General features: G+C 35.0%; 1 protein-coding gene across 2 annotated transcripts in view; it reads left to right on the top strand.

Annotated features, from left to right (window-relative positions):
• BARD1 (BRCA1 associated RING domain 1) overlaps window positions 1-16,630 on the top strand; it is an 83,505-nt gene that overhangs the window by 14,622 nt on the left and 52,253 nt on the right. Inside the window, exons 3-4 of one of the 2 annotated variants that reach the window (XM_004033163.5) lie at window positions 2,987-3,135; window positions 13,923-14,872. In XM_004033163.5, coding sequence (XP_004033211.1) covers window positions 2,987-3,135; window positions 13,923-14,872 — 1,099 coding nt within the window. The remainder of the gene's footprint in view (window positions 1-2,986; window positions 3,136-13,922; window positions 14,873-16,630) is intronic. The other variant, XM_004033165.5, reaches the window with a different exon arrangement.

Here is a 16,630-nt window from a genome sequence, read left to right as displayed (position 1 = left end):
CTGTATGGGACCTAGAACCTGTCTTCCTCTTGGACATCATTTACCTCTGGCTCACACTGTTCCAGCACTTCTCCTTTTAGCTCATTGAATACACCAAATTCACTCCCGCCCCAGGACTTTGACACTTGCTATTTCTTCCACGTGAAATGTACTTATGCCAGATTTCTGTGAGGCTTACTTTTTACCAGTTATATATCAGCTGAAATGTCACTGCCTCCAAAACGCCTCCCATGGATCTGCTTACGAAATGATGCCCACTCCCTGTCCCCACTCTGTAGCAAGCAGATGTATTTTGTTTCAGCTGACGGATGATGGGTTTGCTCACTGTATACAATAGGTCAGTCACAAAGCTGCTAGAGCATAATGAACTCCATGACGTTTTATGCAAAGTTGGTTTGTGTGTGTGGTGGGGTGGGGGATCCATACGTTTAATCAGATTCTAAAGGACTCTGTGACTTAAAACAACCAATAAAAGATTTGAGACACGAGAACATCTTAAAAGAGAAAATGATTATGTGTATATGACATGAACATAGGAAAGAGTTCATTCAGTGCAGTTTTGATTTCTTTTGATTATATAATGCCAAAAATTATGGTAGCTGTTTTTATTCATGCAGATTTTGAGTTAAAACTGCTCAGCAGTGAGGTTTTAAAATGATTTTGACATAGCTCAGTTCAACTGATAAAAGTAATTCATCTACTCTCTAAGATACAATTTAAGACATGTGGCAGGGGTGCTCAGACATTTTGGTCTCAGACCACTTTGCATTCTTCAGAATTGAGAACCATAAAGAGCTTTTGTGTGTTCATGCATTTACCGTACAAAACTGAGACTTTTTAAAAAAAGAATTAATTTAAAAATAATAAACCCATTAATACAAACACAAATAACACTTTGTAAGGAAAAATAACAATTTTAACAAATCAAAGAAAAAAATAGAGTGGCACTGTTGTACATTTTTGCAAATCTCTGTCTTGCTGAATGGAAAACAGCTACATTCTCAACTTATATATTCAGTCTACTGTGATATTTTTTTGATTGAAGAAAATCTGGCTTTATACATAATTGTAGTTGGAAGAAGTATTGAAATATTTTCAGTAGCTTTTTTAGATAATTGTGGCTATTCTTCTTTAATACTACACCAAAACTTGACAAGTGCTTTTTTATTTTTATTTTTTTGTGAAGACAAGAGTCTCACTCTGTCACCCAGGCTGGAGTGCAGTGGGGCGATCATGGCTCACTACAGCCTCAACTTCTCGGCTCGGGTGATCATCCAATCTCACTTTCTGAGTAGCTGAGACTACAGGTGTGCCCCACCACGCCTGGCTAATTTTTGTAGTTTTTTGTAGAGACAAGGTTTTGCCATGTTGCCCATGATGGTCTTGAACTCCTGGGCTCAAGCAATTCTCCTGTCTCGGCCTCCCAAAGTGCTGAGATTACAGGAATGAATCACCATGCCTGGCCAACAAGTGCTGTTTTCTTTAGGTTCATCACAGTGTGGAATCTGAAACTATATCAATAAATTTTTATACTCTGTTACGTGAAATTTCATTGGTTTATCTAGTACTTTGAATTTATCTTTTACTCAGCATGATTTTATGACATCACACACGGGTCATTTGAGAAATACTCACTGAGCTATACAGATCCACTGAAAAATGACATTTTTTTCAGAATTCCGAATTAATGTATATAAAATAATTTGGGAATAATTTATAAAATGTTATAGAAATATAAAATACTAGTCTGATCTGAGTACTAGTGCAGTGCTGGACAAGTAACTTAAATAACTGGATCTCATTTTCTTCATCCAAAAATGAGGTGGTAGTTCTTGATGAGTTGATTTCAGATTGTATTTTACTGATAATTAAGTATTGCACAAGTGATTTAAATTGCATGAGTAATCAGTTTTGCATATTTTTTTGTGTTGGGGTTCCAAGTTAGAGTTCTTAACTACTAGCAAACAAATGTACAGAAGATCCTTTGCTAAAGAAAGTTGACATTTATTGACCCCAGTGACATTTTTTGAATTAGATGGTCCCAAAAGTCTCTTCCAGCTCTGGTATGGGTTACAGATTCATTTTACAATTTTTTTTTGAGTTACATTCTGTCAGGAATCATGCTAGAAGCCAAGGATACAAAAATTAGAAATGGCATAGGTTTTGTCTGAAGATGGTTCATATTGAGTCAGAATCCTCTCTGCCTACAGAGGATTGGGTCCTGTAACAAGGAATGTCCTGTGGTGCTTGGGGAAGATGTGGCTTTTCAACTGTTACATTACTTACTCAGTCCTACTGGAACCCATCTGGTGAGGCCAATGAAGGAGGAGATTTATAGAATTCTTATTCTGGAATTCACAGATGGGCTTGTGGGGGGGGATCGTGAATCCCTCTTTTTACATGAGTATGTATAGATTTTCATCAGATTTGCAAAAGGTCTATAAACCCCAAAATTAGAAAAACTCTTCTAACTCTGAAACTTTAGTCCTTAGATAACCCAGGTAATTGAGTCTACAGGTTTTAAAATTGTCTGAAAAAGTCAAAGATCTTTTCCCAAAAGCTACTTTAAAGCCTTGAGATACTAGTCCCAAAACAAAACAAAAGGTCTTTCCCAGTCTCTGCAGTAGTTTTGGGTATTTTCATGGAATGTTAAGATAGAAAAAGTTAGGATGCACGACTGCTATGCATTAGGCATTCTATCTTTCTGTTACATCTCTGTAACCTTTAGAAGCTACAGATTTATTTGTAGGGAAAATTATGCAGACTAATATCAGGCTAAGTAAAGTCTCTTCATAGCAAATTACATGAGCAACCTTAGATTTGATGTATTTTACTCTTTAAAACAGTATTTAACAAGGATATTACAATTGACCATTGTATGTTAGAATAACCTCTGCTCCATTTATTTCTGTTCAAACTGTTTAGTTTTTGGAATTAAATTCTGCTGAACGGGTTGCTTTTTTTTTTTTTTTTAATTATTTTAAAGTAATTGTGTAAGTGACTGCATTGGAACTGGATGTCCAGTGTGTTACACCCCGGCCTGGATACAAGACTTGAAGATAAATAGACAACTGGACAGCATGATTCAACTTTGTAGTAAGCTTCGAAATTTGCTACATGACAATGAGCTGTCAGGTAAGAACTATCCCTATCTCTCTTAGTTAAATTCATCAGTTAAAAACTGATGAATTCATATTCATAAAGTATATAAAACATCTATCTGGGGTTCTGGAATACGTATTTCAGATTTTAAAATCTGTAGGTTTTTTTTTTTTTTTTTTTTTAATAGCCATTGAGTCTCTCTCTCTGTTGTCCAAGCTGGACTTGAACTCCTGCACTCAAGGAATTCCCCCCACCTCAGCCTCCCTGGTACATGCATGTGACACACCCGGTGGTTTTTTGGAAGATCATTTTGAGAAATGATGGGAACCATAGAGATAATTAAAGTCTAACCCCCTTATTTTATAGTTGAGAAATCAAGGTCCAGAGAGGTGAAATAACCTTGCCTACAGCCGCATGTGTAGTTAGTACTAGAAGCTGGAGAAATAAAGCCCATTTCTGACTGTAAATCCAGGAACTTTTTTGCTGCTTTACACTGCCTGCTTTTTACATTTATGATAACTTCTGCAGAATATATATGGAATAGTGATTTTGGCCTTAATAGCACTTAACTCACTTAAATACACTTTCCCAAGATAGAATACGACATTTTTCCGTGGATCACTTTTCTAGACTGAATTAATTAGATGAGCACATTTTGAAAGAGCAGAAATCTAATATTCATTTTCTTTTCTATTTAAGTGGGGGTTAACGTTTTTCAAATTGTCCTTAGACTCTGTGTATTAACTATGTATCTTTCCATTGTGCTTTCTGCTGAGAACTAATTAACTATGGAAAGAAAGTAAAATGTTTTGTATCTTCATAATTGGATATTAGAGTTGTCTTTTTATTGACCAGATCATGCTATTTTAGTGTGTGTTTGTAGAAGAACCTGTTCTTGACTGGCAGGATGCCATGGATGATTGATAATGCTCATATAAAATTGTTAGATTTCTGTTTTTAAATCTTTTGTTCTTAGAATCCTGCCATGATGTCTTATTGTCAGCTAAAGATGAAGTTGATTATACAAAATAAAGAAATGTGGCAAAAACTTTGAGTCTTACCACAGGTCCATATTTTTAAGAATTAGAACTTACATCACTTTATACCTATGAAAATTGTCCTTCAGCTAGTTATCTGCATCACTGTATTCAACTCCATTCTTTTATGATAAAATGTGCTGTAGTGCAGAAGTTTTTCTTACTTTCAGATGTAACTATACACACACATTTTTAAAAGTTGCCCTTTTTTAAAAATGATATTGTAGTTGTAAACCTTTTTAAGAACACACTGAAGAAAAATTCTGTCATTAGTTCATCTGAACTCTTCTTATTTAAAGACAGTACTGACAATGTTTATTTTCTAGTTAAAAGAGATTGGTGTGTGATCTAGCTTTCTCTCCCCACGTAGATACCAAGGGTCAGTGCAGGGGTTCTTAATCAAGGGCCCATGCACCTTTGGCAGTGTTCAGAGTTGAAGTGGGTAAGGGATCAGTGAGCTTCTTGAGTTAATTGTGCAGTATAAAAACTGTTCATGTTTGTGTGAAAGTGACTTTTGTTAGATTCTTAGGAGTGTGTGGTCTGTTCGGATTATTGGCTTTGCATTGAAATTTGGAGTGCTACTTTGGGATTTGTGGCTATGATGATATTTTGATTTGGTTCTTCACCAGTTGCTGTATAGTAATGTATTCCTTTGCTAGAACTGCTGTAACAAAGTATCACAAACTGAGTGGCTTAAACAACAGAAATTTATTGTCTCACAATTCCAGACACTAGAAGTCTGAGATGAAAGTGTATGCAAGGTTGGTTCTTTGTTGAGGTCTGTGAGACAGAACCTGTTTTAGGCCAGTCTCCTTGTCTTGTAGATGGCCATCATTATGTTAACATGGTTTTCTCCTTGTTTGTGTCAAATCGCCCCCTTTTTAAAGGACAGGAGTCATATTGCGTTAGGGGTCCACCCTACTCCAGTATCACTTCATTTTAGCTGGTTACATCTGCAATGACCTTATTTCCAAGTAAAGTCACATTCTAAGTTACTGGGGGGTTAGGACCTCAACATGTGAATTTTGGTGGGGGAGGAACACAATTTATAACAATATAACATTTTTAATGATGATAAATGGAGAGCAGGGTAACCCTTGATGGATTTACCGTTGTCAGTTATGGCATACCATAGGGGTGCAAAAAAGAGTAAGATAGACTCCTTTCCAGAAATTTTATTCTAGCTAGTGATGTTTGAATCATTTATATTTGGAGGACTATGGAATATGAAATGCTTTCTTCATATTTCATCATTAAAGATATTTAGGAAAATTGAGTTTAGAACAAGTTTCTGAGGCCTTTAAGAATGCGGTCTTTCTCATCTAAGTAGAGTTGGAGATTGGAGAGGTAATTCTACTGATTAATTTCCCAAAGGCCATTTTGTGTTTGTTTTCCTTATTATAATTAGGAATAATTATTTTAGTCCTTACCAGACTTAAGCACTGCTGCCTTCAACGTTACTTATATTAAACTGAGTTGAAGTTCACTGTTTAGATAACACATAATCCGAAATTTAGGAACACGAAGGTCATCTTTAATCCCGTTATTCTGTAGGTAAGGAAACTGAGGACCCAGGCTACACAGGGCAGTTATGTTGTAAATTTCTTACTGTTTTTCTATTTTACACAACTTTTTGGTTAGAAGTGTAGGTATTCATTATGTTTGTTGAATTGAGTTGGATAAAAATTGGCAGTGCTAATTTATATGCTAGAGACTAAACTTAATTAAAATCATTTATTTATTTTGAGACAGACAGTGTCTTGCTCTGTTGCCCAGGATGGAGTGCAGTGGGGCCATCATGGCTCACTGAAGCCTTGAACTCCTGGGTTCAAGAGATCCTCCCACTTCAGCCTCCCAAGTAGCTACGACTACAGGCACTCACCACCACATACCCTGCCAATTAATTTTTTTTTTTTTTTTAGAAGAGATAGGGTCTTGCTGTGTTGCCCAGGCTGGTCCTGAACTCCTGGCTTAAATGATTCTCCCACCTCGACCTCCCAAAGTGCTGGGATTACAGGCATGAGCTAATTGTGCCTGACCTAATTAAAATAATTTTAAAATACATTCTTAGGATTTGGTTTAAATAATTTCATTTCATAATGATAACATCTATGCATTCATAGGCCTTCTTAAAAAATTATAATGGTAATATCTTTCTTTGCTACTTTGATAGGAAATGACAATAAATTTAGAGTATAAACATACTGAATTATAACCTTCTGTCCAGATCTCTAAATTCCATGGTGTAGAGCTTTTTCTACTTTAATATAAGTTGTATAGACCCCCAACTTTTCATCCCAAATTCTTCCCAAAACAAACTAGCCTTGAAGGGCATTTGAGATTTTTTTCTGGAACATTTCCCTTTGTTTCTTTATAGTTTGTCTGTTCAGTGTATTTTATGCAGTACCTTTGTGGTAATTGATTATCTAGTAAGTACTTCTAGAACTAAAAGTTTAGAAGGTAAACTATATACCAGGAACTGATAGTTGGGGACAAATGACAGTTGGTCTTCTTTATAATAATAAGGAGATTGGAAAATGATCTCATTAGGATAAGGGTATTAGATTAAGTGATTCCTAAGCTGTCACTCCAAAATTGTATGATTCTGTTAAATGGTCATGTGTAGAAGATGATGAATTAAGTGGAATGGTGAACATCTCTCACATTTTCTCTTTTAAAAACCCTGTAGTTCACAATTTATCTTTCAAATGAACCTTGTTACTTGCATTTACTATAATATATATAATTACTGTAATTAAGGTGGGCAATTAGGAAGAACTTGTCAAATCATGGACACAGTGTATGGTATACTGGAGATAAAGAAGCCTAATTTGTAGTAATATTTCTAAAATGAGCTTCTAAATACTTGAACAGATTTTTCTTGGTTCAGTGTACTTTAAAGAGGAGATTGTCAAATTTTGCTGACAACCATTTATGGATAATTTTACCTTATCCTTTATAACATAATCTTCTTTTTACTAATGGAGTTAAATTTAAAAGTTTTTATTTTCTCTTCAACCCTATCATATTAAGTCAGACCTTGCAGGTGCTGGTCAGGTTCTGTGAAACATGTCGGTGTTGGTGACATTAAAAAAAAAAAATACTTTGATTATGCTTTTATAGTATTACAATTTCCTTTTCTATTTTCTGCTTTAGAGAGAGATGCTTGTCTTTCTGTAACGATTACATAGTGTTTCATATATGCTATGACTTTTTTATAATAGAGGAAGATGAATGTTTGAATAGCTGTGTTGCTGTTGTTTTTCTTAAATAGAACTAAATGCTTCCTAACTTACAAAATAATCATTCTTCAGTGAAGGCGTTAATGTTGCACAGATGGTAGCAAAGGACTTTCGTTTGATTTTTAATAAGGGACTGGTTCGTCAAAGAGATTTCTCAACTTCTGTTGTGAAACCTATAATAGAGAATAACTTGAAAGGCACACAATGTACATGATTATAATCCTTTGATGTAGATTAATGATAGCTAAATCACATTTTCTAATTGCCTCTTTTTTCTATAGTTGATTATTAAATTTTAAGAAAAAACTTGGCCAAGCGGCTCCTTAGTAACACATGCATCTCTGTTCCTCAGTATTTTGTGATATACTCTGAAATTCAGAGAATAGAATTCTTTTAAATATTATCATTAAGGAATTTTCTGTGCAGAGGAAGGACCAGTATTTTTCTTCATGAAATGAATATGATGATTTATCATGCTGAGAAGCATTCACCCATAAAAATTGTTGGTAGCTGTTAATAATGTGATTTATGTTCCAGCAATAGTGTTTTGCTTTTTACAGTTTTATCTTAGAATATTATCTTAGATATTCAGAATATCTAATAAAATTCAGAATATACAGTCATCTTTGTTGTACTCCTTGCTTAGTTATGCAAGATACATAATTAAAATCTTCTTGAGTAAAGTTATTATTACCAGATGAATAGTAAAATTGTGTTCATATCAATTACATTGAGTATATTATCTTCATTTACTCATTTATAAGGTAGGAAATATGTACACCTGAGTATGAAATTTCTTCTTTTTATATTGAGGTTTTTTAGTCAATTGAGTATGTTGCTGCTATATATAAGCCTTAATTTTCCTTTAAAAGCTCAATTCTACATTTTTAAAGTTTTTCAAACATTGAGAACCTCAGGGTTTGACATGGTTTTAATTGAAAATGTCATCTGTGTTTAAAATAATTAAAAAAAAATCAAATACAAGTTATTACAGACTATCAGAGGATTAACCTTTATGTCTTTGTAATCCTGAGTCTTTCTTGAAAAGTAATCCTGGTAACATTTCATTTTGACCTTTCCTATAGACTTGAGATTATATCAGAAGTGACTTGGTTTTGAAATCTACTTACCACTGCAAAGAAAAGACCTTGTTGAATCTAGACATAAAGTCTCTATGTGAATGGATACGTCATTCTGATACTTTCCAAGATCCTGTCTTAATAACACTTTGTGAACCAGGTCATGTTCAGCTATGATATTTAAAAGTTTATGTAGGAGAATCTGCCCTTATTCATATATATACTCCTGCCTTCAGTAGGTTTATCATTTTACTGCCTTTTCAATGTAGTGCTTCCATTTCATCTGCAGGAAGTGATGGTACACTTCGGAGTAGAAAATCTTTACTCTTTTGCTAGAGAGGGACCATGTCTGAAATTTCTAGAGTTAAGTACTAATTATTTTATTTTTCAAAGCCTGTTTCCCATTTCTTGTTACCTGTTTAAGGTTCTTTTACCAGGTAAATATATTTTTAAAGATAGGACTTTTGTACTCAAGAAATATGAGGTGAAAGAATAGGCAGAAGAAGCAGTTTTGAACTTGAAAGAATTGAGATGATCATTAACAATCTTCTGGTGTATTAATAATTTTAAGCTGGTAAAACAATAAAACAAGCTGTTCTATGTGAATAAAAAATGACTAAAAGGAAATGAAAAATAATCGATGATGTACTTTTCTTTTGCTAATAAAGACATTAGAATGTTGAAAAGAAATTTATTCCCCAAAACGTAAGAAAATGAAAATAATGTTGTATCTCTTAAGTATTAAAAGTTCTCAAGAATAATCACCATTTGAAAATGTGATTGAACACCTTATAACATCAGATGTTTATTTCCTATATGGTGGATGTTATATCCCTTAGGAATAAGACTAGTGGCCGCTGGTTTTCTTCTTAAAGTACCTTAGGTTTAGAACTCCATTCCATTAAAAGTTTTCTTTGGTTCTGTAATATAGGTAAAGTTTTATGCAGAGTTCTTTTCGATTTGAATGAAGAGTGACTTTTAAGGAGGAAAACAAAATTTGGGTAGTTTCTTTTTCTCTCTTTGTCTCTCTCTCTTCTCTTTCTTTTTAAAATAGGAATAACAAAACATATTGTAAGAAGCCTGGTTGGTCAGAGGAGATTGTCTATGTTAATTAGGAGAATGTTTGTGAGGCAGCATGAAATCATTTGTTAATTATTGTTTTTAATCTTAACAGATTATTGTTATTTTTCCAACTTTCCTCCGTTTCTAATGTTCTTCTTTTTCTTTCTTTCTTTCTTTTTTTTTCTGGGCCTGAAATTACCTTTTGCTAATCCAGTTTGTGTGGAGAGATAGAGCGCCAGATTGGGAGTTAGGGGACTCCTTCCTTCTTTTTGTTTTAACTTTAGTCCTTCATTGTTAAAATGAAAGAATTAGACTAAATTATTTTCAAGTTTTCTTCTAGCTATTCAAATTAATTCTCACATCTCTTACATAAACATTTGGAAAGATTTAAGAGAATATCAAATAATTTATTCACTAGTACTTACTGAGTACTGTCTATTCATGTGCTCACCACTGTTCTGGGCTGGGCTGGGTTGATTTTACCTATGTTTTCATGGGGTGGGAGAGAATTTTAAGGCAATTTTTTTTTTTTCTTGAAGAAAATGAATATCCCAAAGACAAAAACAACATAAGACAACTTGAAGGTAGTTGATCGTCAAAATCAGAAAAGTGGATGACTTGTATGATTTGTCAATGAAGAAAAACTTTTCCTCTACACTCTTAGGTTCATTGTATGGAGGCCTGTGAATTAAACTGTAAAACGATTAGCAAGAGAAAAGATAGATTTTTATTTATGAATATACATGTGAGTTCACAGAAAAATGTGACTCTCCAAACAGGTAAAAATGGGAGTTTATAAACCTAAATTAAGGGGAAGAGGTAGAGGGAAGAAAAGGCTTCTATGGAAAGAACAAATGGCTTTTTTTTTTTTTTTTTTTAAACTATACTTTAATTTCTGGGATACATGTGCAGAACATGCAGGTTTGTTACATAGGTTTGCACGTGCCATGGTGGTTTGCTGCACCCATCAACCTGTCATCTACATTAGGTATTTCTCCTAATGCTATCCCTCCCCTGACCCCGCTCCATCGGACAGGCCCCAGTGTGTGATATTCCCCTCCCTCTGTCCATGTGTTCTCATTGTTCACCTCCCACTTATGAGTGAGAACATGCAGTGTTTGGTTTTCTGTTCCTGTGTTAGTTTGCTGAGAATGATGGTTTCCAGCTTCATCCATGTCCCTGCAAAGTACATGAACTCATCCTTTTTATGGGTGTATAGTATTCCATGGTGTATATGTGCCACATTTTCTTTATCCAGTCTGTCATTGATGGGCATTTGGGTTGGTTCCAAGTCTTTGCTATTGTGAACAGTGCTACAATAAACATACATGTGCATGTGTCTTTATAGTAGAATGAGTTATAATCCTTTGGGTATATACCCAGTAATGAGATTGCTGGGTCAAATGGTATTTCTGGTCCTAGATCCTTGAGGAATCGCCACACTGTCTTCCACAATGGTTGAACTAATTTACACCCCCACCAACAGTGTAAATGTGTTTCTATTTCTCCACATCCTCTCCAGCATCTGTTGTTTCCATGACTTTTTAATGATCGCCATTCTAACTGGCGGGAGATGATATCTCATTGTGGTTTTTGATTTGCATTTGTCTAATGATGATGATGAGCTTTTTTCGTGTTTGTTGGCCACATAAATGTCTTCTTTTGAGAAGTATCTGTTTATATCCTTCGCCCACTTTTTGATGGGGTTGGTTTTTTCTTGTAAATTTGTTTAAGTTCTTTGTAGATTCTGGATATTAGTCCTTTGTCAGATGTATAGATTGCAAAAATTTTTCTCCCATTCTGTAGGTTGCCTCTTCACTCTGATGATAGTTTCTTTTGCTGTGCAGAAGGTCTTTAGTTTAATTAGATCCGATTTGTCAATTTTGGCTTTTACTGCCATTGCAGTAAAAGACTTCAGGACATTGTTTTAGTCTTGAAGTCTTTGCCCATGCCCATGTCCTGAATGGTATTGCCTAGATTTTCTTCTAGCATTTTTATGGTTTTAGGTCTTATGTTTAAGTCTTTAATCCATGTTGAGTTAATTTTTATATAAGGTGTAAGGAAGGGGTCGAGTTTCAGTTTTCTGCATATGGCTAGCCAGTTTTCCCAACATCATTTATTAAATAGGGAATCCTTTCCCCATTGCTTGTTTTGTTAGGTTTGTCAAAAATCAGATGGTTGTAGATGTGTGGCATTATTTCTGAGGGCTCTGTTCTGTTCCATTGGTCTATATATCTGTGTCACGATGGTTTGCTGCACCTATCAACCCGTCTTCTAGGTTTTAAGACCCACATGCATTAGGTATTTGTCCTAATGCTCTCACTCCCCTTGTCCCCCACCCCCTGACAGGCCCTGGTGTGCGATGTTCTCCTCCCTGTGTCCATGTCTTCCCATTGTTTAACTTCCACTTATAAATGAGAAGATGTGGTTTTTGGTTTTCTGTTCCTGTGTTAGTTTGCTGAGAATGATGGCTTCCAGCGTTATCCATGTCCCTGCAAAGGACATGAAGTCGTTCTTTTTTATGGCTGCATAGTATTCCATGGTGTATATGTGCCACATTTTCTTTAAAAATCACTTTCTTCTGTGGTCTCTGTAAGTGAGGTATACTGGCCATCCTTTAGTTCCTTAAATTTATTATAGTTGCCCCTTGAATAACATAGGCTTGAGCTGCATGGGTCCACTTATATACAGATTTTTTTTGGTCAAATGCAGATGGAAAATACAGTATTCATGGAATGCAAAACCCAAGTATACAGAGGGCTGACTTTTTCTACACTCTGCTTCTCCAGGAGTGAGTACAGGAATTGAGTGTATGGGTATTTTGGTATCCAAGGGAGTTCTCGAACCAGTCCCCTGATAATATGGAGGAACAACTTTATATGCTCTCTGCTATTGGGCTTTTGAACATTTTATCATCTTGCTCTTGCCTCTTGGTCTAGGTAACTTGTGATCTTTTAGAATGCTTTTTACCATTTCTATTACTGTAACACTTGTCAGAGCCAATATATTTCCTCTTGGATGATAGCCACATAATTGGCTGTTGTTTCTACTCTTTTCTTTCCAAAGTTCCTCCTCCATATGGCAGTCAGAGTGATAATTCTACAATATAAAACATTGTATCCCTTTTCTGCATTGGATGTGAGATCCACAGGACTGCTTCCTTTACATCATTTACTTCTCAGCTCAAAAATCAACTTCTCCTTGATGTCTTCCTTGATGACCTTAACTAAAGTAGCAGGTGATTGTAAAGAAGAGTATCTCTCACAAAATCTGGCACTTTGTGTACATAGAGACAATTTTTTTTCTTTTTAAAAACTCTGCTTAATCTTTGTATATTCTGTCTACCCTCAATGGAATCTTTGTGTTTAAATTCTTATTATAAATCTATATTTTTCAAATTTTTAAAAAGTATTATATATATATATATGTAGAAAAAATATATATTTTCTAACCATATAGTTTAATGAATTTGCACAAACTGAACTCACCCAGAACAAAAACAATACTCTGGAAGCCCCTCTTGTGCTCCCTTTCAGTCACTACTTTTCCCTATAGGGGTAACCAACTACTATTCTGACTTAACACATTAAATTAGTTTTGGCTGTTTTATATTTGATGTAAGTGAAAACATATAATGTGTATGTAGTTTATTTTATTTTGCTTAAGAGATTATGTTTGAATATGTAGTTATTGTTCATTTATTCTTACTAATCTTTGGTTATACAGCTTGACGTTAATATTAGATGATACCTAAAGGGTCATGACTATTGTCTTTAATCCCCTTTATTCATTTTGTCAGAGATACGTCTTGAAATCATATAGTATGAGTCCTCCAACTTCAGTTCTTCAGTATTATGTTGGTCATTCTAAGTCTTTTGCCTTTCAAATTGTACCTTTCTTTTTCCGTGTAAATTTTATAATTGCTTGTCGAGTTTTACAAACAAGCCTACTGGAAATTACATTGGGATTTGTTATATCTGTAAATCTGTTTGGAACAATTGGCATCTTAACAATATTGTTATAGTTCATGAACATGGTATATCTCTCCATTTGTGTAGAATTCTTTAATAAGTATTTTGTAATTCTTAGCAAACAGAACTTATACATTCTGTTAGATTTGTATTTTATGGGTTTTTTTGGGTACTATATTTGGAATATAAGTTTCATGTTTTGTTCTCTGCTATATCTTCAGTGTCTAGGATATGGCACAAAGTCGGATTCAGTAAGTATTGAATGAGTGAATATCTGCCATCAAAGAGTTCACACTCTAGGAGCTGAGAAAGAAGTACATAATTAAAAGATGATACACTTTAGGGGAACTGTAAACAAAATTCTTCGGGAGCTCCATGTGGGAGCAATAAATTTCATGTAACAGATTTCTTTTTCTTTTTTTCTGTCAGATTTGAAAGAAGATAAACCTAGGAAAAGTTTGTTTAATGATGCAGGAAACAAGAAGAATTCAATTAAAATGTGGTTTAGCCCTCGAAGTAAGAAAGTCAGATATGTTGTGAGTAAAGCTTCAGTGCAAACCCAGCCTGCAATAAAAAAAGATGCAAGTGCTCAGCAAGACTCATATGAATTTGTTTCCCCAAGTCCTCCTGCAGATGTTTCTGAGACGGCTAAAAAGGCTTCTGCAAGATCTGGAAAAAAGCAAAAAAAGAAAACTTTGGCTGAAATCAATCAAAAATGGAATTTAGAGGCAGAAAAAGAAGATGGTGAATTTGACTCCAAAGAGGAATCTAAGCAAAAGCTGGTATCCTTCTGTAGCCAACCATCTGTTATCTCCAGTCCTCCGATAAATGGTGAAATAGACTTACTAGCAAGTGGCTCCTTGACAGAATCTGAATGTTTTGGAAGTTTAACTGAAGTCTCTTTACCATTGGCTGAGCAAATAGAGTCTCCAGACCCTAAGAGCAGGAATGAAGTAGTGACTCCTGAGAAGGTCTGCAAAAATTATCTTACATCTAAGAAATCTTTGCCATTAGAAAATAATGGAAAACGTGGCCATCACAATAGACTTTCCAGTCCCATTTCTAAGAGATGTAGAACCAGCATTCTGAGCACCAGTGGAGATTTTGTTAAGCAAACGGTGCCCTCAGAAAATATACCGTTGCCTGAATGTTCTTCACCACCTTCATGCAAACGTAAAGTTGGTGATACATCAGGGAGGAAAAACAGTAACATGTCCGATGAATTCATTAGTCTTTCACCAGGTACACCACCTTCTACATTAAGTAGTTCAAGTTACAGGCGAGTGATGTCTAGTCCCTCAGCAATGAAGCTGTTGCCCAATATGGCTGTGAAAAGAAATCATAGAGGAGAGACTTTGCTCCATATTGCTTCTATTAAGGTAGGATGCTTACTTTGAAATACCATCTCAGAATGAGGCCAACTATAAAGCAATTTCTTTGGAGTTTGTGAAAAATGGCATAGGATTACTAGGATAATTAACCTTTCACAGACATGATACTTCCTCTGAACCAGAGAAGCCAGATTCACAGGGAGAGCATCTCTACTTCAGTTGGAGCAGTGGCCCCTGAGTCTGGGCAGCATGATCTTGTAGGAGAAAACCAATATTTGAATATTTCAGCTTTTATTTTGCCAAGTGCTTTTGCTTTTGTCTATTTTACCTTCAGTTTTTATCATTTTGTTTACCTGTCTTCATGCTTTATGAATGTAGACAATTGCTAAGTTATTACAGGCAACAATGTTTACTTAGTAAAAAAGCCCATATTTACCGTCCAAATTCAACCAAAATTTGGAAGGTTGAAAGATGTGGTCTGTACATTTCTCCAATGACCGGGACATTTGACTATCAGAAATGGCTCCTCCAGTTCACCACAAAGGAGCTGCTTTTTGCGCTACAATCAGCCGTTCCTTTTACTGACCTGTTCATTGACGTTCATTCTCTTTAATTATTGCCTCAACACCTAAGATGTGGCAGCGTTTTATGGAACCTGGCCTGTTTTCTGAACACTTGGCAGTGGTTAATCTTTGAAATTGACACAAACACTACATGTGAAATAGAGCAGTAGGCACCATAGCTTTATAAGCTTTGCTCTGTGATTTCATGCAAGTGTTAGGAAAGTATGATATGGTAGACCTTAGTACTAAATTAGGATAGCTTTTATGCAGTCTCAGCGACTGTACATAGTCAATTCACCCAGGAAATCCTTTTGTCTTCTGGTTGGGTAGAGAACTTTGGGACACCTGGGAGGAACCACTTGGAGGCCCACAAACATGAGGCTGGTGGGCAACATAAAACATTTGAGAAGAACATGGAGTAGACATTGAGTGTGGTCCAAAGATTCCCGTATTTCTGTGTGGAGAAAGGGAATAGCATAAACTGAGCTTATCCCAGCTGCTGCTGGTTTGTTTTCCTTGCTTTTCTTCCAGATTAATGAGGAATACAGTCAGCTCTGTGTATCTGTGCATTCTATGTTTATGGGTTCAACCAACTGCGAATCAAAAATATTTGGGAGAAAAGCCAATAACAATACACAATAAAAAATGCAAATTAAAAAATATCTATAACAACTATCTACATAGCATTTATATTGTATTAGGTATTATAAGTAATTTAGAGATGATTTAAAGTATACTGGAGGATCTGTGTAGGTTATTTGCAAATACATCATTTTATATGAGGAATCTGTGGATTTTGGTATCTGCTGGGATTCTGGAACCAATCCCCCACAGATAACTGAGGGATGACTGTACTCTATTTCTGATACCAGTGAGGCAGGGACCTTACAACATGACCACATATCCTTTGGACATGTTGAATTTTTGCACTTGGCTCTGGTTGTGTTTTAGTTTGATGTTTGCAAAGCCTGACTTACAAAATTAGACATTTTTTGTCATCTTTGTTATATATTAGACATTTTTTGTCATCTTTGTTATATATATGTATATTATATGTACATATAAGCTATTGTAAACATAAAGTTAAAGACATAAGTAGCTAGTGTAATGATTATTTTTGTTCATTTTGCTGGCTAATACATAGTAATTTATATATTTTGCTTTCTGGGAAATTTTTGGACTATCAGGCAAGCATTTACTTATATTGGTGGCGACTTTTTCTTCTAACCATAAGAATAATTTA

This window comes from Gorilla gorilla, chromosome 11, assembly GCF_029281585.2.
Source record: "Gorilla gorilla gorilla isolate KB3781 chromosome 11, NHGRI_mGorGor1-v2.1_pri, whole genome shotgun sequence".
Classification (NCBI taxonomy): Eukaryota; Metazoa; Chordata; class Mammalia; order Primates; family Hominidae; genus Gorilla; species Gorilla gorilla.
Note: the sequence above shows the minus strand (reverse complement) of the source record. Positions and strands in the feature narration are given on the sequence as shown.